The 23252-nt window shown below is 51.5% G+C and overlaps 1 protein-coding gene and 1 long non-coding RNA gene across 3 annotated transcripts in view; one reads left to right on the plus strand and one right to left on the minus strand.

Annotated features, from left to right (window-relative positions):
• Positions 1–2674: 2674 nt before the first annotated feature.
• On the minus strand, positions 2675–12908 carry NR2F1 (nuclear receptor subfamily 2 group F member 1). 2 transcript variants are annotated; one of them, XM_075136557.1, is made up of 3 exons: positions 12215–12908; positions 8752–9279; positions 2675–3823 (listed from the first exon to the last, which is right to left on the minus strand). In XM_075136557.1, exons 1-3 carry the CDS (start codon positions 12666–12668, stop codon positions 3543–3545), a joined length of 1263 nt encoding a protein of 420 aa, XP_074992658.1. In that variant the 5' UTR covers positions 12669–12908; the 3' UTR covers positions 2675–3542. The 2 variants fall into 2 exon arrangements, with proteins under 2 accessions (XP_074992658.1, XP_074992659.1); XM_075136558.1 differs by lacking the exon at positions 12215–12908 and adding an exon at positions 10159–10506.
• Positions 12909–16711: 3803 nt separating this feature from the next.
• LOC142075302 (uncharacterized) overlaps positions 16712–23252 on the plus strand; it is a 66417-nt gene continuing 59876 nt past the window's right edge. The window contains exon 1 of the long non-coding RNA XR_012670843.1: positions 16712–16822. This is a non-coding gene — a long non-coding RNA (uncharacterized LOC142075302). The remainder of the gene's footprint in view (positions 16823–23252) is intronic.

The following is a 23252-nucleotide window of genomic DNA, read 5'->3' on the forward strand; positions in this document are numbered from 1 at the left end:
AATATCTAGAAAAGGCCTAATTGGGCAGTGGGAGGAGGCAAGCTAGTTAGCGAGGAGCTAAGAGTTGGGGGGGGGGCCCTTTGTATCTGCCGTACCCTGAGGGGGTCCGCTGCTCCCCCCCCAAATCCCACCCACTCCCCGCTCCCCCCCCCCTCCTTGAAGCGCTGCCGCAGCGGTTGCGAGCGCGGAGGGGCCGCGGAGCCCTGCGCGGCAGGGAGGGAGGGAGGGAGGGAGGAATGGAGGGGGATGCCCTGCGGACCCTCTCTGAGGAGCTTGGGGGGCCGCAGAGCCCCCGGGGGCAGCGCCCGGGCCCCCGGCAACAACAAGGCAGGAGAAAAGTAGATGGAGTTGGTTTTAAAGCAGTATATTGTAGGTTACGAACAAGTCAGCAGAAACTTGCGGAGGGACCCCGGCCCCTCTCCACACTCACATATTATCATTACTAATTTTTGCCCATTTTTTTTTCTTTTTCTTTTTTTTTTTCTTTCAGCAAATAGCGCTCTGTGACGCGATCATACAATATTTTTAGCCCGAGAGGCTGGACCGTGGCAAAGGAAAACATCCACCGACACAACGCAGACTGGGTAGTTAACACTTCAGAACACGATACCGTCTTATAAGCAAAGTTTAATAAGGGATTGAAACACTTCTTTCTAGGCACATACATGGAAATAAGTGCATCTCGTACACCTCCTCTACACCTGCAAGTTTCTTGGCAATCGGTGGGTTATTATTATTCATAAATATGAAAATTAATTGAAAAATACGTTTCTGACCTACGAAAAAGTTTATCTGTTTTCATCAGTGGGATAACACTGTAATGAATATATTTACATCTCATTGGAAGAAACCAAGACCTGTCTTTCTCTTCCGATATCCCCATTTGTTTGGTTTATTTTTTTGTTTTTTTTTTTCTGTTTTGTTGGTTTTTTTGTTGTTTTTTTGTTTTGTTTTGTGGTTTTTTTTTGGTGGTTTTTGGTTTTTTTTTGTTTGTTGGTTGGTTTGTTTCTGTTTTTAACTGCTAATCCAGCTGGGTCCCGTCCCACCAAAAAGCACCTCCCAGGGCTGAGCATCCCCTTTCGTTCCCCACTGGCAGCCCGGAGGGGCTGCTGGACCCCCTCTGCCCGGGGAAGGCGACCAGGGCCAGGAACAAAGCTGTCGCCTTATGCAGCGTCCATACGAGTGAGAAAACACAGGGTGTCTGTCTGCCTAATTCCCCTCCTCATTTGCCCAGGTCTGAAATCGTCCGTTCCCCCCCAACAGCACCTATGAATACAGGCCGCTTCTCCATCCTGAAATGGGCTCTACCCCCATAGAGGATCTGCCCGCAATGTTGATTATCCAGCTATAAGTGCCTACTGTATAGAGCTGCTCTCGCCTCGGATCTGCTGCGCCTAGAATATTAAAAACCCCAAGCGGGTTGGATTGAAGGATCTTGTTAATGCAAAAAAAAAAAAAAAAGAGAGAGAGAGAAAGGGAGAAGGAGAGTATGGAGGACAGCAAATTAAAAGGAAAACATTGCCCATGACTCCACAAACTGAAAAGCCTGCTGCATCCGGGCTTGTTTGAAGGGCACGGGAGGTGTCTGTGTGAGGGGGGGAATGTTATTTTTAAAGATCCAGCTTTATTAATACGTTAAGAAAGAGCTCCCTTGGTAGCATGTGTTCTTACAGCTCCGTCTCAGATCCTATAAAACATTAATGCACTGAAAGCTGTTACAGAGATCTGCACCACCAGCTAGAAGCATTGTGAAGCCTTTACCTTCAAAGGAGCTCTATTACAGAAACGATTTTTAATTTTCTTTGCAAAAAAGGACGAGCCAAAACAAAGCAGGGCTTTTGGCACAGAGCTCGGGCCCCTGCAGTGGGCGGCCATGGTGTGGGGACCATGGCCTGTGTTTTGTGCATGGCTGTGGCCCAGAAGCACGCACAAAACGCGCTGGCTCGCCACCCAACGAGCAAGCATCCAGTTGGATTTCTATATTAATGGGCTGGGAATACCCTCCACGCGCAGCGACTGGAGTTGGGAGAAACAGCGAGAGGGATGTTTCGGCTGACAGCAAGCGCAAGGCGTGCACACCGGAGCACACGCCGGGGTCTGCGAGTCCTTGGGGTGGAAAAGAAGAGAAAAGAAGCAAAAAAAAAAAAACCACCCTAAGCCCTCAAAAGCAGAAAACCACCATGCCTGCAACCAGCAGGAGTCATGGCTGCAGCATGCCTCCCGCTGCACGCGCAGCAATGGCGGCATACGGTGACTTCAATCCATGCCCATGGCGTCTAAGAGCAAGCAGCAAGGTGTGAACTCAGCAGAAACTCCAGCTGATGGGAAAAGGTGTCTCAAAAAAGGGTAGGCCAGCGTGACGGGGCCTATCAGCCTTGGTGGAGAGCCTGCCCTGCAGACGCAGTGAGGCGAGGTCACCTATGGCATCACGCCGCGCCTCCCGCTCCCTCTTCCTAGGCCTCGACAGCTCAGCCCTAAACTTACACAGTTCAAGTCAGTTTTGGAACATCACGTGGTTTACACAACTTGGTTACCCCTCACAAGTATTTTTTACGTTCTCCCTTTTAACACCAGTATAGGAGTTAAAAATCCAGGGAGATTTTGTTGTTGTTGTTTGGTTGTTTTTTTTTTTTTTGTGAACTGTTGGCATGTTTCAAGCAACAAGACTCATGGGTTGTGGGGTGATAAGTTGATTTTTTTGCTAAATTCTTTTATTTTTGTTTAAATTCTCACTTCAATTTTAATTCTTGAAGAACAGCTTCGACAACATATATCGCACTCATTATAAGAAGCAAAGGGTTATATCAAAAATTATTAGTATAGAATCACAGGAAACCTGGTTTGGAACCAGAAAAAAATACAAAACAGATATAGATACATAGACACAGGACAATTTTTTTTATAATTATTTGGAAAATGTTATTTTCCCCTAATTCTCGTTTCTTTTTTTTTTTCCTTTATGCGCATACGATGTTTTAAGTTTTACAAAAAATGAAAATAAAGACTAATATTTTACAAAATGAGTAACAATGCTCGTGGTAAGTGTTTGCGCGTGGAATTTTTTTTGTTGTTGTTGGTTTGCTTGTTTGTTTTTCATTCTACACAAGGTTCAGTTCAGTTTCAACGCGTTTTTGTTTTGTTTGTTACTGTACAGCATATATCAACAACAGTCCACAATAAATCCTGGAAGATCCAGTATCCCCTTCAGGTTTGATTAATATCCCCTCAATACTCATATTTTTTTGTTTTTATTTTTTTAATTTTTTTTTGCTTTTTTTTGTCTCTTTTATTATTATTTTTTTCCTCCTCTCCGGAAAAAAAAAAAAAAGCCAAAAAAAAAAAAAAAAGCGAAACACCGCCACCTCCACGGACGCGAGGTCCGTCCTTCTCCCCCACCACGGCCACACCTCTGCTCCCACTCGGCCCTTTCTTTTGTTCAGTGTCCGCCTCCCGGGCCCCCCCCGCACCCCGACTGCCCCTCGGTGCGAGCGCTCCCGCCTCCGCCGCTCCGCCGCCTCTCCGCCGGGGGTGCGGGCCGGGCTCTAGGAGCACTGGATGGACATGTAAGGCCAGTTGAAGCTGCTCCCCGACAGTAGCATATCCCTGATGAGGGTTTCGATGGGGGTTTTACCTACCAAGCGGACGAAGAAGAGCTGCTCGATGACGGAGGAGGAGACGGTGCGCAGGGAGGGCAGCCGCAGCAGCAGCTTCCCGAAGCGGCTGGGCTGGTTGGGGTACTGGCTCCGCACGTACTCCTCCAGCGCGCACTGAGACTTCTCCTGCAGGCTCTCGATGTGCGCAGCATCCGACAGACCGCAGGCGTCTGCCCGCCGCACCGCGCCCGCGGAGGCAGCCGCGGAACGGCGGCGGTGTGGGGGGAGGGGAGGGGGGGGAGGAAGAGGAGGAGGAGGAAGCGGAGGGGGAGATGGTTAGTGGCGGGGAAGCGGACGGGGAAGCGCCGCCGGGATGGGGGGGCGCCCCCAAAAGCGCATCTCCCCCCCATCCTCCCCCCATCCCGCCCATCCCATCCCGCACCGCCGCCGAATAAATAACGCGACCTCTTCCGCGCCTCGCCGCCCCCGTGGGTATTTCGACAGGGGATGCGGTGGGGTGCCCCCCCCCGCCACAGCACCCCCCTCCGCGCCCCCATCGCGCACACACGCACAACCCCCCCCCTCCGCGGCCACTCCGCGAGCGCGGTGCCGGCTGCGGGGAGCCCTTCACGGGACCGGCCCTCGTTAAATAACGCCGGGGGAGGGGAAAAAAGGGGGGTATTGGGGGAAATTAATAATAATAGTAATAATAATAATAATAGTAGTAGTAATCGTAATAATATAATAATAATAATAATAATAATAATAATAATAATAATAATAATAATATAAAGGCAGAGGGAGTTTGTTGACAGCGCTGCACATCAGAGGCAAGCAGCGGCTGGGACCTGCAGCGGATGGCCGGGGGATGCCGGGGAGACAGGGGGACCCCTCTACCCCTGCCCCATCGCCACGGCAAATTGGCCACATCTTTGCGATAAATCCGGCTGGGTTAGTCCGGGCTTGCGCTGAGCCCGACGTCTGCGGCTCTCAGACACAAAGCTGGGGACGGCTGCAGCGGGTAAGCCTTGCCTAAATGTGGCCTGAGAGACTCCCCTCCCTATAGGTCCCTGTGGCACGTATAGGGCCAGAAACATACCCCTGGCACTTTGCAGAATGATGCGACCTGGGCAAATGCGTACTAATCCGAGAGCAGAAACCCTTCACATCCATGCATTTGCACCTACACGCGTTATTCTATGTGTACGTGTGTGCGCAGACACACGCAGAGAGGTATAGGTGCGTCTGTGCGTTTACACACACGCGCACGCCCTATCTCTGTGAACACATAACCCAAAAGAGGGGATAATTGTGCACCGGCTGATTGTTGAGGGACTTGCGCAGGAAACTACAGTCGTGGAAAAGTGGTGGGTATGCCCGGATGGTTGAAACCATCCACATTGTTTCGGAGATTAATAATAAATATTAAAAAACAAAAAACAAACATCAGGATCAGAGGCAGGCAGTCAGCTGGCGTGCGGTTTAACACAGATCAAAGCCAGACTTTGCTAATATATAGATCCATATATGAATTAATGCATGTTAATGGCCCCCAAAAGGACATTACGAAACTGTGAATGTAGAATTATGACCCTGGAAAGAGACAACAAATTTTCAAAGCCCCCGAAAAAAAAAAAAAAAAAAAAAAAAAAAAAAAAAAATCTGTCGCAACTGCATTTTTGAAGTTTAAGTCTTCCCATATCAAGAACTGGCTTTACAAAGATTTCTGAACACCTTCATCTACAATACTATGGCCTCGAGCGAAAATACAAATAAAACAAGCCACAATTCGAGAACTTCTGAGGAGGAGAACCTTTGACCTGAGCTGCGGACTTGGCATCCCTCAGATATACAATTATCTGAGCCAGGCTGCTCTGCTAATCCATACTGTACCTTTAATGCAATGATATTTTGCAACATCTAAAGCACCAGGCTGCAACATATACATCTATCAAAAGCTCGGGCCTGTTCTTGTTTGCAATATATATCAAAAACACAGGCCTGTTCATATGTTGATTGCCACAAATCACACTCCATATTTACATATATCTTGCTATTTTACATGCATTATCTGCCCATTATGCATTAGGATCCTATTCAACTTCCAAACAATGCAATATGAAAGGGTCTTACTGACACCCTAGCAGGGCTTTTTTCTTTATGCCCCCATATGTCATACCCTTAAGGTTAGTAAAATATTTATCAGGTATTTACGATAAGTGCACCTATAACTGCAGGTCACTGGACGACGTGGACGTGGAAGTTGCTCGCTAGAAGGGCGGCAGCGGGGTGGGGTGGGGTGGGGGGCCGGAAAAATACGCCTTGGACCTCCAAACGCTCAGGATTCTCTCTTGCCGGTAATATCTATTGAGCTTTAATTAATTTAAATGGTCCGGCATACACCTTTGCTCGGGTTTTATTCCGCATAAAGGTGGCGGCGGGAAGGCTTAACTGTCCCCTCAGAACGGGATTAAAAATAATAATAATTAAGGGATGCACTGCTCGATTAGATTATGGAGTCCAGAGAGGCGCAATCCATGGGAGAAATAATGCAATCCCTGTTTACCGGAGGTGAATTATTATTCCATCTCAGAAAGTGGGCTAATGTGAAAATCCTGTGTGTGCCTCACTTTTTTATATAGCAGTGTGTCAATAAGGGAAAGCTCTATATTTCTTCCTGCAGTCTATGGAAAAGAAATTATGTAAATAAATAACCATTACTGTTCAGCACACTCCAGCCTTCCCCTTTGTAGTGGCGGGAATGTATTTCATGTTACGCGTTCAGAAGAGTTTAGTGTTCAGAAAATATAGATGTAATCAGCTGGCATCTAACTAGAAATCAAAGTTCTTATTGCGCTGCAAATAGATTTATTGGATTTATGTTATCTGGCTCGGTCCCTTCCTGGAAACGTTTATTTATGAGAAGGAAAAGGTAGGTGCAGGAATTAAGAACTCTAAAGTTTGGGGGCGGGGGGGGAGAGGGGGAGGGAATCGGCGGGGGGGGGGGGGGGGGAAGGAGGCAAGAAAGGAGCAGGTTTTGGGTCACGACCCAGTCGTTGGACGGTGTCCAGAATTTTACGGATTAAATGCATGCTATCCGGAGCCCGAATGTAAAAACCACAAGAGGAGAAACCCATGCCAGCTTTAAATACTTAGTCCTTAGCGAAGGACTTAGGACAATATGCCTAAAAATGTCTTTTCCATCAGTCAAAGTTTGTTTAAAAGTTGGATGACTTTGAGAAAGGCTTCCCATGAATTCCCCTCTGGCTAAGCAATCAAAACAAGTTTAGTGAAAAGTGGAAATGTGCGGATGGGGGTAAGGGGTAGATTACTCCTGACAGCTGTATTTCCATTTTCTGAGATGCCCCGTGCGATCCTGCTCCAGAATAATATTATTGTTCCCTTCTTCAACCCCATTCACTCTCCACTCCGTTGCGGGAAGGGCTTCCCCCTTCGTGAACATTTGATTATTAGATTTATTTCTAATATATGTAAATCAAGGGCTCCTCTAAAGCCACTAACGGCGTTTCGAGCCAAGGTCGATCGTTTGGGGAAGGTAAAGGGGGGGGGGGGGGGGTGAGAAGAGAAAGAGAGGGGGGGGGGGGAAAAAATATCCCCCCCCCCCCCAATGTCCCCATCTGGGGCAATCGCCTTCCCGGGACCTTTGGTGGGTGGAAGGGCCGAGGCACAGGCCAGCCCCCCTCTGCTTGGGAAGAACCTCTCCAAGTTGGGTCTGGCAAAATAGTAATAGTAATAGTAATAGTAATAGTAATAGTAATAGTAATAGTAATAATAATAACAATAACAATAAAAATAACAATAATAATAATAATATTAATAATAATAATATTAATAATAATAATAATGAAGGGTTCTCCCCGACCGCCCCTGTGTATTGACGAGCACCCTGAAATGAATGGGAAGGGAAAGTCTGGGAGTCTGCAGGCAGGCTGCGGAGTTAAATCAGCCTGAAAAATGCCGGCAGGTCTCTTTGTCACTTTTGAAAAACATGTTTCCATCAAGAAGACTTATTAAGATAAAATACATTAAAATGTCGAGCCGGCTATTCAGTAAATCTTCCATTTGTTTTAAGATCTGCACTTTATCCTTTGCAAAGAAATATTCCCTCCAAGGCTGCGAGACTGCATTTGCACTGGAAGTAAAAGGGGGCAGTCACAGTACACGTCTCCGACCACCCTGCATACAAATTAGATACTCCTGTCTAAATAAATTATCTGATGTTCAAATCGATATTAATACTACATTTGCTACATTACAATATTGTGCAAATTTAGGAGTCATTTTAATACAATGTAAATACTATTTTTCATGCATGAAAGGCAACAAATATTGATGGATTATAAACTGCTTACTGTTAAACAAGGCCTTTGAACGATTTGCCATCTTTGTTCAGGAATGCTTTTAATTTTGCCTCGGCCTAGTTTTAAACCAGATTTATCGGAGCTGTTTAGTTATTGCTAACCGGGAGGACCGGTTTGGAAAAGGGGGGGAGAATCCGGGACAAGAGAGGAACAAGGGGATAGGGGAGAGGGGAGGAAAAAAAAAAAAGGAAAAACAAACAAGCAGAAAAAGTGGCAATTAGCCCCATCGTGGCGATAATTAGAATAATAATTAAAAAATGACACTGCCAGGCCTGTTATCTCGCCTTGTTTCCATTTCCTATATTTCCTCCACATCGCTCGCCTTTGATGTTTATAAATTTCTCCCTCGCAGGTTACAATAATAGAAGACGTATTATATTCTTATAGGCTACGACCAGAGCACTTCAAAGGCGACGCTAATGCACTTTCCCGCTAGTTAATTCGAACCATCTATCACAGGGAAAAATTGTTAACATGCATGTTTCCACCGCCTCCACTTAATTTGATATATACATTTTTTTTTAGGGTTTGTTTTTTTTTTTGGGGTGGTGGTGGTGGTAAGATGCCAACATCGATGGGGCTGAGGGGGAGGTCGATCTCTGGGCCGGGACGTACCCCCTCGGGCGTTACGCTCCCTCGGCCTTCCGCCTTATTTCTTTAAAAAAAAAATTGAATTTTAATTTTTTTCCTCATTTTTCCCCAGGAGTTTTTTTTTGTTTTTTTTTTTTTTTTTTTGCTTTGCACGGCGCAATCCCCCCCCCCTCCCGCCCCCTCACCTGAGGTGAAGAGGACGATGGCTTTCAGGCAACTGTACTCGGCCGAATCGACGTGCAGCGCCTTCAGCTTCTCCACCTGCTCCTGGAAGATGCGGATGTGGTCCATGAAGGCGACGACTCGGTCGGCCGACATGGGGGATGCGTGGAGACCCGCGGCGGCCAGGAGAGGGGCCACATGGAGGGGCATGGAGCACTGGGCAGCGTTGAGGACGAAAAGCTCGCTCCAGGTGAGCCGCAGCAAGGCCACCTGGTCGGTGATCTGCAGGTCGGGGAAGAAGGGGATGTTGCGGGCCCACTCGACGGCGCTGAAGAGCAGGCGGGCGGCCAGCTCGCAGATGTTCTCGATGCCCATGATGTTGTTGGGTTGCATGCACTGGCTGCCGTAGCGGGAGGTGGGGTAGGGCTCGGCCCGCAGCAGCAGGGAGATGTATCCCGAGAGATAGCAGTGCCCGTTCAGGGGGTCGCCGTTGGTCAGGGCGTACTGGCCGGGGTTGGGTTGGGTGGGCGGCATCCTTCCTCGCTGAACCGCTGACAAAAAGAAGGAGAGAAGGAGAGGAAATGTGCATCCAGGAGGATCGCAGGCATCGCCCCGGCGGCGCTGCCAGCCAGCCGGAGACAATGCCGGGCTTCTTTTTCCACCCACCCCCCCTCTCCCGCCTCCCCTCGCCCCCGGCACACGCACAGGCACGGACAGACAGAGGCATGCGGAGCCGGGCAGCTGCAGCCGACCTGCATCGCCCCCCCCGCCCGGCCCCGGCCCCAGCATCGGCCCCGACCCCTGCTCAGGCAGCCCCGGCCCAGCGGCAGCCAAGCGGCAACCCCCCCCCCCCCCCAGCCCCAAATGCAGACAGGCTTCACAAAATAAACACAGATTAAAAAGAAAGAATGAAAAAAAAAAAAAAAGCCAAGGCAAACAAGACAAATCCGCACCCCCCCCAACCCGGCCCCCCTCCCCTCTCGCAACAAAAGGCAGTCCCGCACGTAAAAAAAAAAAAAAAAAAAAAATCAAAGAAGTCCTCCGGGTGGTGAGAAAGTGGGGTTAAAAATCACAGCCAGCTGTTAAAAATATAGCCAGGCTCTGTTGTGGATCCCAGCCGATTGCCCTGGTCGCACTGAGATTTACAAGTGAACTGCTGTATCGCTTTTTAAAAAAAAAACAACAATAAAATAAAATAATTCATAAAAATCAATGCGTCCGTATTCTTCAAAAATACCGCGTCGTTCCCCTTCGAGCTGGAACAGGTCGCAGCCCCCCAGCTCCCCACTGCTAACTTTATTACACAGAACCAGCTTTCCATAGTGGACCCCCCCTCCCCCGCCCAGCAAAGTTCTCCCTGCTAAAAGGAAGAGAAAGGTTAAATATTATCAAGGGAAGGGGGGAAATAAAACAAAAAGGTCCGAACTTACAATAGCCAAACATTCGTGGAAAAAAAAGGGGACGGTGTAATTAATATCTTTGGTGCGCTGCTGCCACTGCAAAAGCCTGCAGTCAGCGTTGCACAGTGAATGCACAAGCTTGCAACTGCAAAAACACTGGATTCATTAACCATCTCCACACAGAGCGTAAGCATGCCTCGAGTCCCGAAAGCTGACCAAAGTTTTTTTTTTTTTTTTTTTTTTTTTTAGTGTGTGCGTGTGTTTTACTCCATCAGTGCCAGCGTTTGCAGCCGCATGCCATGTAAACAAAGGTAACTTCAGGGGAAGATACGGCTACTCGGGCTCGTTCCCTGCACACACAGACACGCACACGCACACGCTCGCTGGCACACACACGCACACGCAGGTCACTCATCTTTCCGGCGTGCCACATTTTCTCAACTTTCTCTTTTCTTCCCCAACGAGCCCTCCTTGCCTCCCGGGCCGGACCTGGCTCCTGCTGCCCTCCAGCCCACCTCTCTCTCTTCAATCTGCTTGTAAACTTGGCAGTTATTTTTCAATTAACTGCGAGCACAATTCTAACTTGGTTGGTTTTTTTTTCCCTCCTCCTTCCTTTTTTTTTTTTTTTTTTTTGCTTCCCCCCCTCTCCCAGACGCCTACCAACAGCCCCTGAAGCTACCAATGAAGTCGTCATATTTGCGAGCTCTTTCAGGTCTGGAGCAGCTTCATTCCTTTCCTTGTGGCATATAAAATATAATTTTAAAACCAATTAAGGCAGTAGTAATCCCCGCTCCGCAAAATTGACTGTTTCGCTGATGTGACTCTAAGACATCTTTAACGACAGTCACAGGGTAAACTTTAACTGTAAACCGAGAAAATACGTTTCGAGGAGAAAGGAGGGCAGGAAATCTTCCTACGCGAGAATAAGCCTGAACGCAAGGAAAACCACAGCGACTCTTGGAAAGGAGGAGGAAAAAAAAAAAATAGCAGAGCAGTTGGAAATGGTGAGGAGCCCGCTGCCAGATGCAGGCTGCGGATTCTGCTAAAATGAGAAGGACCGGTAAATAGGTTATAAATCGCGATTTGTATGCAGGCTTTAAGGAGAGGGTGGAGTTTGATGAAGAAATAAAATGAGCAGCGTGCTTTAAAAAAAAAAAAAAAAAGAAAAGAAAAAAGAAATGACAGAAGTACAGAAACCCGGTTCAGTCACAAACTTTCCTTTGAACGCATGGAGTGAAAACAAGGCCAAATCTCGCACAGGAGCACACTCTGGGGCACCGGGAAGCGCAGGGAAGCGGAGACACCGTAGCAGATTTCCCCCCTTTTTTTTCCCCTTTCCTCCTTTTCACCCCCTTTCCTCTTTTCTTCCCTACTTACACGTCTTTCATCTTTCTTTCGGGAAAAAAAAAAAGAGGCTGGGAAATGGATCTACCGAGAAGTGTTGCGGGTTTAAAAAGAAATGATGGGGCGGAAGGGGGGGTGGGGGGGGAAGGAAGCTGAATGGAAGCACATCTCGTACGGGAGAGAGATGTATCTCCCCCCACCCCCCAGTCTCATGCCAACAATAGACAAAACCACATCCAAACACACGCACACGCACACACGCGCGCGGGAGCGGAGATAGCGGCTCAATGATAAATATTTAGCGAGCGATCGTAATAATAATAAATTCTGGGCACAATGAGCGGAGAAGGGGCGACCGCGGCGGTGCCGGAGAAGGGGGTGGGGAGGAGCGGGAGGAGGGCAGGAGGCACAAACCGAAAAGCAAAAGAAAACACCAGCAACCACCACCAACAATAACAACAAAACCTGGCGCGGAGCTGCCAGATGGAGTGCAGGCAGAGGGAGAGATTGACATGTGCATGGAAATATAGAGACCTAGATCGCCACGGAGAGCCGTAAATATATATATATATATATGCACGCGGCGCCTGTGCGCGCGTGTATATATATGTATATGCATATAGGCGCGCGTGTGTGCGCGTATGCCCCGGCGGACACGCACGGACGGAGAGCCCTGGCACACGCACGCCCGCGGAGCCGCGGGGAAGAGGGAGCGATAGCATAGTAGGGAAGAAATATTCACCTTCCCGCCTCATGCCCACTTTGAGGCACTTCTTGAGGCGGCAGTACTGGCACTGGTTGCGGTGGTGCTGGTCGATGGGACAGTTCCTGTTGGCGCGGCATGTGTAAGTTAAGTTCCTGCGGACGCTCCTCTTGAAGAAACTTTTGCAGCCCTCGCAGGTGAACTGGCCGTAGTGCTTGCCGCTGGACTTGTCCCCGCACACCACGCACTCGATGTGCTGCTGGCTCTGCCCCGAGCCCTGTTGGCCCGCTCCCTTGTCCCCGGCCGTGCCCGGCGTGGAGGGGGGTCCCGGCTGGCTGGGGGTCTGCGGGGTGTGCGGGGCGGCCGAGCCCCCCTGCTGCTGCTGGGGCGGCTGCTCCCGGGCCGGCTGCGCCGCGGCGGGGTTGGGGCCGCTCGGGGTGCCCCCGGCCACGTCTTCCTGCGGATCTCGCCAGCTGCTAACTACCATTGCCATATCTCGGGCCCAAAAAAGTGCTGGGGAGCGGCGCGTCTCGCTGCGGGCTGCCGGGGAGAGAGGCGGGGGGCGGGGGGGAGGCGGCCGGCCGGGCGCCGGGGGCGAGCGGGGAGCGAGGGGACCCTGCCTGCCGCCTGCCTCCGCCTCGGCTGCCGCCGCCGCTGCCCTGCTGCCGCTGCCGGCTGGAGCCGCTCCTGCCGTTTTCTTTATTTTATTTATTTTTCGCCGCGAGCCCCCCTCCTCTCGCTCGCGCTCTGGCTAATTTTTTTTTTTTTTCCTAGGGAGGGGGAGGGGGCGACGGAGGATTTTCTCCCTCTCTTTTTTTCCCCCCCCTTTCCTCTTCCTCCCTTCCCTTTCCCTTTCCTTCCCTTCCCTTTCCTGCGCTCCCCCCCCTCTTTAAAATACCCCCGCCTGGCCGCTTCCCCCCTCTGCTCCCGCTCTCCCCGGCTCTCGCCGCCTCTCCTCGCCCTCCCCCCCCCCGCCGCCACTTCAAGTTGCAAAATCAGAAACGGCAAACAAGGCTGTCGGGAGAGGCATTCAGGAGAGTAACACGCCGGACACGCACACGCAGGCAGACACGCGCGCACACGCCCGGCACACGGCTCCCCACTCGCGCACACGCACACACGCACGGGCACAGGCACACGCGGTCCGGGCGCTACGAGCGCGGAGGATGTGCAGGCATAGAGGAAGCCGCCGCGCCGCCGAGGAGGAGGAGGAGGAGGAGAGGGAGGAGGAGGAGGAGGAGGAGGAGGAGGAGGAGGGGAAGGAAGAGGAGGAGGAGGTCGCCGCTCGCCGCTCGCCGCCGCCGGGGCCCGGCCGCTCCCGCCGAGGCTGCTCCCGCTGCCGCTGCAGCCGCCGGTGCCGGTGCCGGTGCGGGCTCTCGGGGAGGCGGGAGGCGGAGAGAGGAGCCGTCCGCCGGCGATCAGGGCATGGAGGTGTCCGGGGGCCAGGTCCAGGGCCGGGCGCCGTCAGCCATGCAGGGCGGCGGAGCCGGGGAGCGCGGCGGAGGCGGGCGGGGAGCTGAGGCAGTTTGATCTCCTGTCGCGGCGGCGGAGGAGGAGGAGGAGGAGGAGGTTGCCGGTCGCTGCTCTTTCTCTCCCGAGCTGCTCTCTCTCGCTCTCTGTCTCTCTCGCTCGCTCGCGCTCTCTCTCTCCTTTTTTTTTTTTTTTAAAAAAAAAAAAGAAGGAAAAAAAATTCGCAAAAAAAAAAAATCGGATGTGACTAAATTCGCAGAGGAGACGAATTCACGGCGAAGTGTAAAAATAGAGAACGGGAATAATAATGACACGCGCAGGAAAAAGAGAGATCCAAAGTAGGTCGGGTAAATAAATCCTCTTCTTTTCCTCTTTCTTGCCCCTTCCTTCTTCTTCTCCTGTGAGAGCGCACGATGCCGGTTGCGAGGAGGAAAAAAAAGAAAAAAAAGAATCGGTGGAAATCGCCCCCCAAAAGGTTCTTTTTTTTGTTTGTTTGCCTAAAAAAAGTATTTCGGGTGAAAACTCATCAGCCAGAAGCGAAGCCCTCCCCCAAAATAAAAAAATAGGCAAGAATGGTCACAATAATAACGGTATTAAGATGTGAACGCGTTCTCTCTCTCTCTCTCCGGGCTTTTTTTTTTTTCCCCCGTCTCTCTCTCTCTGCTTTTCCCCCTTTTTTCTTTCTTTCCGAGATTTTTTTTTTTTTTTTTAGTTTCACCTCTCTCTTCTTCTCTTCTCCTGCAGGAATGAAGCGAAAGACACAAGGAGGAAGGGTGGAAAAAAGAAGAAAAGGAAGGAGAAGAGGGAGATGAAGGGGGGGAGGAAAAAAAAAAAAAGCACACAACTAATAGAATATGCAAGAAAGGGGAGAGAGAGAGAGAGGGGGAGAGAGGGAGAGAGAGGGAGAGAGAGAGACCCAAAAAATGAATGCGTTTAAACGGGAAGCCTAGCAGAGCAATGTTTCCGAAAGGGGGATCTGCGCGAATGTCTGTATATAGTGAACTTTGACACTACTATTGAAACTGACACGTTTCTATGGAGATCGCTGCCTTATATGGAGCTCGTGTCAAGGAGCCAAGAGAAGGGCTGCTGGCAACTGATAATCAAAGGCGACTGACTGGTCAGAGCCCTGAATTGGGGGGAGAGAAAATGGGAGGCTAAGGTTAGCCAAGCCTCCTTCACTCCATTGGTTACCCCCCCAGCGCTTCCCCCCCCCCTTTTTTTTTTTTCCCTATTTTTTTTATTCTCCGCTACCTACTGACTGGGATGGGGAAGGGAGGGGAGGAGAGAGGGGGGTGAGGGAGGGAGGGAGGGAGGGAGGGAGGGAGGGTAGCGGGAGGGAGGGAGAGGGGATTCTTCTGACAAGCACAATTTACATTGAGATCGCCCTGCGCTGCTATTTACTTTGAGACCTGATTAGTATGGGTCGTCTACGGTCTCTCTCTCCCCCCTCTCACACACCCCCCAGCACACACACCGACAGAGGAGGATGCATTGCGATAGGCGGAAAGGGGGAATTAAAAGGGACCGATGTGGGCTCCCCGAGAAAAGTTGGTGTGGGATTTTTTTTTTCCCTCCCCCCTCCCTCCCCCCCCCCCCCGCGTCTGAAATCGGGATTTCTCTCTCCCTTCCCAATCGCAAAAGCCACGCTGGGGCTTTTAATGATGGAGAAGAAAACACGCTCGCTGCACGGAGGAGCAGCCGTGCATGTGCGGGTACCCTTGCACACGCACACGTCCACGCACACATTTACACCTCTACACGCTCCCATTCCACTTCGGGCTATTCTCGCCGCCCACCCCTCACCCCTCACCTAATATGTCCACCCTCCTCCCACCGCCCCGCTGCGCTCCTCGGGTGGGACCACCCCCCCTCTCCTTTAATTTTTTATTTTTTAAGGGGCGGCCAGAACAACCCCGACCACCCTGCGTGCAGTGCCCCCCCCCCACCCCGGACCCTCTCCCCTACCCCAAAAGTGAGTTGATCTGCGCGAGTGGCCAGGGATGCGCAGGAGGGGGGGTGTCGCTCCGTTCCGTTCCCCTCCGCTCCCCTCCGCTCCCCTCCGCGGCCCCGCCGGCGGGAATCGCTGGCGCCGGCTGCCATCTAGCGGGCACCGAGCCGCCGGCCCGGGGGACACCGGGAGACACTGGGGGGGCCGCCGCCACCGTCTGCGGCCTTTCACACCCCCTTCTTTTCAAAAAAAAAAAAAAATTTTTTTTGCTTTCCTTTCTTTATTTTTAATAGAAAACTGCAGTGGAGAGAAGAACCCCCTTTCTTTCCAATTTTTGTCCCTTCTTTCTCGCAAGCCTGGCTTGCCGGAAACCTCCCTCTTCTGCCAGAGGTCTGAAATTGGCTTTGGCTCAAAAGACTGCGTGTGACAAAGAAGAAACAAACTGTAAAAAAAAAATATATATACACTCTCCCCCCCTCCAACTCGACACACTATCCTCCTCTTAGCTCCCATAAAAGTTTATAATCAGATTGGAAGCCGGAGGGAGAAACCTGCGAGGGGAAAGGGGATGAAATATATGACAGAAGTTTTACTCTGTTTTGCTATTGTGGTTTTTTTTTTTTTTTTGTAAAGAGATGTTGCTTTCATTAAAAAAAAAAAAAAAAAGAAGCCTTCAACTTTGATGTATCGTGATCACATTTTTTTTTCTTTGCCTGTCAGCTCTGAAATCTGAGTCTGGGAGCCGGCTGGAGAGGAGAATCCTTCATCATTTCTGAGATCAGAATAAACGCTTGATTTTGTCCCGAAATAATGAAGAGATTTTCAATGAGTCCCTTGGCCAAGCCGTCTCTATTGTATATTGCATTGATAAAAAGGATGTTATTGACTATGCAACAGTAGGCTCCTTTCCTCTCCTTCCAAATAAACTCTCGGTCCTCTCTCTTGGTCAGTGAAAAGGTGAAACGAATAAGATTAAATCGGACAAAAAAAGCAAGCTCGGTATGTATATCATCTAGATTTTACTTCCCAGACTGTGAAGAGACAGGGAGTAAAGGAGGCAGAGCAAGGCACGGAGAGAGAGGGGGAGAGAGAGAGAGAGAGACAGAGACACAGACAGAGGCAGAGGCAGAAAGCCTGAGAGAAGGTGGACGGACCCAGCAGCCGCAGCCCGGCTCCTCCCGGCCGCGGCTCCCCGCCGCCGGCCCCGGCTCCCCGGGCCACCCCAGGCAAGTCGCCGCTTCTCTCCTCGGGGTTTCGGGGGGGAAGGGAGGGGAGCGGGGCCGCGGCACTTGGCGGGGAGACCTTCCCCACCCCCCCCCCCCCCGCGTTGCCCCCCACCCCACCCCACGGCGTCCCGTTATTTGGGCATCCCGTTATTTGGGCGCTTAGCCCTCATTTTGCCCCGAGATCTTCCCCCCCCTCCCCCACCTTTTCCCCCTATAGAAACGTGTGTGGGTCTTTCCACTGCGTCCCCCCCCGCTCAGATAACGCGCGTGTCTCGCTGAGCTGACCCACGCGGGTTTCACAGGCACCGACCCCACGTCAGTGCCGAGCACAACTTCCAGCGCTAGCAGCAGGACGCCGGGCAGGGAAGTGCGAGCATCCCAACGCTCTTCTCTTTCACCTGCTCTGTTTGTTATTTGATCACCTAATGAAAAGATCGATGGTAGCCTGTTTATCTGGCCGATAGTGTCAACAGATTAAAGGGGCAGCAATCAGATGCTTCCCAGCCGGGCTGGACGCAACCGCAATCGAGGAGAAAGCCCAAACCCGCTCAAATTGGGCTGGTCTGGGTAGGGGGGGGTGTACGGCGGGGAGGTATTTTCTCCCCTCGCCCGGCTGTAAAGGCTTGGCGGTTTTCATTTGTGTGCTGAGCGAAAGCGACTATTAAATGTGGGTTTTTAAAAAAGGCGATGCGTGAAGGGCCGGTGAAGTTTGCGGGAGTCCCGAGGAAAAGCCCCTCTGCGGCGTCCTGTGGTGGGTGCAGGCGGCTGGGGAGGGAGCCGGGAACGGAGGGCACCCATCAGTAAAAGCAGCCTCATGCCTCAGCTGACCAGGTTAAAGTAGAGTTCAAGTGACGAGAGGCATTTCCTCTCCCCGACAAATTACAGGGACACTTAGAAATGGTCACAACTCACATTTAATTGGGAAATGAGCTCTGATTGCTTTTTAACCTCTGCGGATCTGGAATGGGTAGAGGAGACGGCGATGGGGACTTGCTCAGACTTAATTTTCCCTCTGTTGCCTTAGACCCCGCTTTCCCCAGGCCAGGGTCCAGGCTGGGATCTGAACGTGGCAGAGTTTTGGGAGGATTTAGGGGGTGTTTTTTTTTTTTTTATTCCCCCTGCCCTCCCCCCCCCCCCGTCTCTCTTTCTTCCCCTCCCAACCCGGGACGACGCTGGCTCCTCTCTCCTCTGTAGCCTTCTTGTCCCCTCTGGAAAGGAAAAAGTTCCTCTGGAGATTAGTGGTGACAACTTCTACACGCTATTTCTGGCGGGGAGGGAAGAGAGAGGGGGTAGAGTATAATGTAAAATCCAACTGAAGGTGTTACTATTATTATTATTATTATTATTATTATTATTATTATTATTATTATTATTATTATTATTATTATTATTATTATTATTATTATTTTGTAAGTGGCATGGCAGCACGTAAGCTGGGAGCTGAGATCCGTAGCCTGCATTTTCCAAAACAAATGTTAAGTGCCTGCTTCACCTGCCATGCTCCACAAGGATATATATATATATATATATAAAAATACACTCACACACACACACGAACGTACATATATACATGTGTGTATACATATATATGCACACCCGCACGTAGGGAGCGGAGCGGAGGGAGGACAATCAACGCACAGGCTGCTGTCACAGGGCTCAGCGAGCAGCTCTGACATGCAAAAATGTCCCTCTCGCTTCCCATTTTTAGCATTTTTAGCCGTCCCCTGCTCTGACCGGCGGGCACCTTCAAGCCGGGACGCTGTAAAACCAGAGGGTCGCGCTGGGGTCCCTTCCCCTGCCCCCCCACCCCCCCGTTCAGAGCCGTCGGGGCGGCCCTTCCCCGGGTCGGGCCGGTTGCACACGGGATGTGACCGGTCACACCGGGACCCCCACCAGCCTCCATCGTGTCTCCCGGCTCTGCAGCCCCCCGGGTCCCCCGCAGCCGGGCTGGGGGCGGCGGTGCCGGGCCAGGCCTCGACAGCCGGTGGTGCCCAGCCAGGCCTCGTTTCCCATCAGCGGTGCTGGGGCCTTTCCTCCCAGGCCTTCTTCTTCTTCTGCCTTTTTTTTTGTTTTGTTTTGTTTTCTTTTTTTCCCCCTACTTTTCCCTTCTCCCCCCCACCCCCCCGGCCAGACCTGAAGGACAAGCAAGTTCTTTGAGCAGCGGGATACAAGATGTGCGGGCGGGAGGTGGTGCTTTACAAGGGGGAAGCCGTCCCCCCCTCCCCCGGGAAGGGGGTCTCCGCTGGGTTGCATCACCCTGGGCAGCTTGGGGGAGAGGTGGGGGGGGGCCGGGTGGCCCTTCCGTGTGTGTGTGTGGGGGTCTGGGGCTGCTCGCTCGCTGCCGCCCGCAGCACCTGCCCGCAGGGGGCTCGCACCCCTTGGGCTCTTTGTGCCGACACCCCCCCGCTTCCTAAAGGAAGCCCGATGCCTCCCGGGTGGGCATCTCCCCGCTCTCCTTCAGGTATCCCTGTCACTATCCCCCCAGCTGTCGCCCAGGCCGTTTCACTGCATCCTGCTGAAGGCGGCTGGCCTTGGGAAAGAGGGGCCTCCACCTTTCCCTGCTCAGAGCCCACCTCCCCGCACATGCCCCGGGCCACCCCATCACGCATATCCTGCCTTATGTATTTATTGAAAAAAAAAATCACTCGTGGAAGCGGACTCCTTCCTTCTCCCCCCCCCCCCAACTCCGAAACATCCTCCTGGGGTCGCGGCCGACATCCCCGCCTTGTCCGGAGCGGCTGCACATCCCAGAGGGTCCCACGACCCCCGGGGAGAGGTCCCCCCGGGAGGGTCCGTGTATCCCCCCCCCCCGCTCCTCGCCCTCCGCCTGTGCTTAACCCAGAGGCGCGACCGCCCTTCCCCTCCGCGCACCCCGCCTGCTTTCCTGGAATTATTTTAGACGGGATTGGCATAAAAGCGGCGTGACAGCGGCCCCCCCAATCCCCCCCGCCACCCCCTCGGGAAGGCAATCTGCCGTCCCCGCAGCCTCCCCGGCAGCGGGGCCGCGCCGAGCTGGGGTTTTGTCATTTGTTAGCGCTCAAAAGTACCGGGCTCCGGTGCCAACCCGAAAGCAGGGCGCTGAATCACAACTTTGCGCTCGCCATCCATCCAAACAGAAACGCCTGAGCATCCGAAAGTCTGCCTTTTCTTTTTTTTTTTTAATTAAAAAAAAAAGGGGGGGGGGGGGAAGGAAAAAAAAATTAAATCTGTGCCTGGAAGTAAAAAAAAAAAACCAACACCAAACCCACGTCTGCGTGGGGAGGGGAGAGAAAGCACCCAAACGGAAGGCCACTTGTCTAACAGCATAAAAGAGCATGGCAATTTTAAAGTAGAGCTCCAGGAAAAGAAATTGATGACCTCTTGATGCAAATCAAACCTTCCTATATAAGGCAAATCTGGGAATCATTTTCAACAAACTGGTGAATCCAGGACCAAATATTTACTTTCGGCACAAATAAAGCTGCGGTGATCTGAGCACCGAAGCCAAGAGAAACAAAAGTGTACAAAAGCCATTAACACGAGGCTTTGCGTTGAAACACCTCTGGCTGTATTTTAAACCCCCGGCTTCTGTTAGGGATGAATTTGGTGTTATTTATCACTCCGAATTGGGCTGGAGCTTTTGATGAAGAGCTGACGTTTGGAAACGAGTTTGAAAGTTGTGAGATTGTCCTGACAACGCAATCGACGGCAGTATATAATCATTTCCTTAATAGTTACCTGTCAGAGATCCCATTTCTTTTACTGCGGGGATTAGTCCGTCAGGAACAGATTCGAGCTGGACTTTCCGCAGACCAGAGATCGGCTCCGAGACGTTTAAGTGTTTAATGTCACTTTTTCCCCAGCATCAGAGATAAAACAGTGTAAAAGTATTTTGCTTGGGAAAACGCAGCAGCGCGGCTGGTAACATCAGTAGCGATATAATCATATTTACCTCATCAGAAGTTGATCTGAGTAATAAACCTTAGCGTTTTCACTTAAACTGTCAGGAGGAAGATATGTTTATTACAGCGTATTCTGTCTGCGTGGGGAGGACGGGGATACGCTTTAGATAAAGTTTAAACGAAACAGAATAAACACAGCAAATCGCTCCAGCCCAACACAAAAGCTGTAAATGACTGCTATGTATTTTACCACGCGAAGGCTTTTTTTTTTTTTTAAATTTTATTATTCACAGGTTTCTAGGGGTGAAGCCCGAGCATATCCAACGGTGTCGTTAATAAGGTATACAAAATTGCCTGATCCTACCAAACGGGGCTAGAGTTATATGTTTTATTGTTAACCCCTTGCACTGAATCTTCTGAAGCTGAAAGGGAAAAGGAAAGGGCTTTTGTCCGAGTTGATCCTTGGCTATTCTGGGGCTCAGGTTGGTGTGAAAGGGACGAGGAGGTCACTTGAAATCTCCTTTTATCTACTCCTATTTTCTCTCTGGATCAGCAGCTTTGAATAGACACCATCTAATCGCTAGTAATGGAAAAAGAAAAAAAAAAAGGGGGGGTGTGGGTGTGCTGTGGGAGCAACGAAAATGCTTTTGCGCGGGGGCTGCCTCTCCAGAGGGGTGCGTGCCCGTGGGTGCGCGCACTCAGGGACACGCGTGGGCAGCCCCCTGAAGCCGGCTTTCGCCATGCGCGCAGCCTGCGCGCCCGCGGAGGCACAGGGGTGCCCCCCCTCCCCTCGCACCCCGCGGGGCAGGGTACTCCCTGCCTGGGGACGAGGGGGAGTCTTCTGGGGGGGGCAATCAGCGCTCCAGAGACCCCCTCTCAGCGCCCGGCCGGTAAGGACCCTTCCCGGGGGGTGATGATCGGAGGAGCAGCGCGGACTGGCGGCCCGACATTCTTTTCCCTCTCACCCTCAGACCCCGGGATTTTGGTAATTTGCACTTATTGGGACTTGGGAGGCAGCCCCAGCCGCCGGGAGAGGGTGACTTTTGGAAGGGGGCTGCCGCCCTTCGGTGGGCAACCGACTCCGCTTTGCCGGTTGCCCGAGCCCGGCCGGTGTGCAGGCGATGACGGGGGTGCCCGCGGTTTTCTTGGGGTCATCTTGCCAAGGCCGTTTTTTTTTTTTGTTTTGGTTTTTTTTTGAGGCTTAACCGAAAAAAAAAAAGGAAAAAGAGAGGCGGACAAAATTGGGGGCCGCTGGTAAATAGAAAAAGCTTTGTTCTAGAGGCTCAAGCCAGGGCACTATCTCTTCCCTCCTAGCCCCTCAGAAATTGGCGTTTCTTTCTCAGTCTGGGATGCTTTCGCTGTAAATTCCTTCAAGTCACTACTTTGTTGCTAAGGCTACAAGTTCCCATCCCAGCACACAAATCTTTTCCACTCCAGGACCAGCTCAAGCCCTGGGCAGAAGTCTTGACTTAAGAGACCTACTTCAAACTCCTTGGAGTGCCTCCCTGCTAAATACCTGCTAAAGTCTTGCGGTTCAAATGAAGGACTAAACAGTCCTCGCCCCTCTCCGTCCCACCCTCCCCCTCCCCTATTCTCTCCTCTGGTACGTTTTGCTGGGACTTCTGGTGAATAGATGGCGAGAAGAAACCCAGTCCAATAAAGATTAAATTAAGTAGAAGAAATCCAGCCGGTGTATATTTTGAAGCTCCGGTGGGGCGTCAAACCGATGTTTAACACATTTTTTCCACTCACTGTGCACAAGTCCTCAGCCCCCACCGCCTTGTTTAATTTTTCCACCCTCGAGGAGGAGGCAGTTTCGGGGGGCGGACAGAAAAGGGCTCCCCCGATCCACAGACCTTCCCCCGTCGCGGTGCCGTGGAAAGGGGCAGAGGGGCACCTTGTCCCCAGGTAGGGCTGGGGAGGGGGACACATACGACAGATGGGCTCCTCCAGCGAAGGGGGACCTGCAAGATAGGGTGCTAGGGGGGGTCCTCCAGGCTATCCCTAAATACGGAGCTCGGTGGAAGGGGAATTAGTGTTTTTTTTTGTTGTTTGTTTTTTTTTTTTTTTTGAGCAGGACCACCCTTCTCCTTCCTCCCCACCGCCCTCGCCCGCCCGCTTGGCTGCACTGGCCGGGAAAATACGGTTTTATCAGCCGGCTCAGCAGAGTGGACACATGTTTGTGGACCGCTGAGCCCTCCAGCAGCGCCAAGACGGGAGCGTGGCTCTCCGGGATGCAAAAGGAGAAAAACATAAAACCCAGCTCCAGAGACGCTCGTCGCCTTGAAAAGTTAAGCGTGACTTGGTAAACGTTTGCAAATGCAAATAGAAATGAATAAATAAACCTCAAACCAGGTAGTTTGGGTGTAATAGTTTAGCAGGACTAATTGCAGACAATGGAGCTGAAATGACTTTTCCAATTAGCTGCTGGTTGGAGTTTAGTTGGAGGAACTGTCAGCTCTAGCGATGGGTAATTGCTTTATTGCTCACAAAACTATCATCTATTTAGAACATATGTGCTAATTACTCTGGATGGGCGTCGGAAAAGA

The sequence above is a fragment of the Calonectris borealis genome, chromosome Z (assembly GCF_964195595.1).
Source record: "Calonectris borealis chromosome Z, bCalBor7.hap1.2, whole genome shotgun sequence".
NCBI lineage: Eukaryota > Metazoa > Chordata > Aves > Procellariiformes > Procellariidae > Calonectris > Calonectris borealis.

Bases quoted from the DNA above. Each gene is read 5' to 3' on its own strand.
- NR2F1 (XM_075136557.1), bottom strand. From the start codon at position 12,668: ATGGCAATGGTAGTTAGCAGCTGGCGAGATCCGCAGGAAGACGTGGCC. The intron at 9,280-12,214 runs GTGAATATTTCT...TCTTTTTGTCAG, and splicing joins AGTGGGCATGAGGCGGGAAG to CGGTTCAGCGAGGAAGGATG. The intron at 3,824-8,751 runs GTGAGGGGGCGG...TGCGGCGGGCAG, and splicing joins CATCGTCCTCTTCACCTCAG to ACGCCTGCGGTCTGTCGGAT.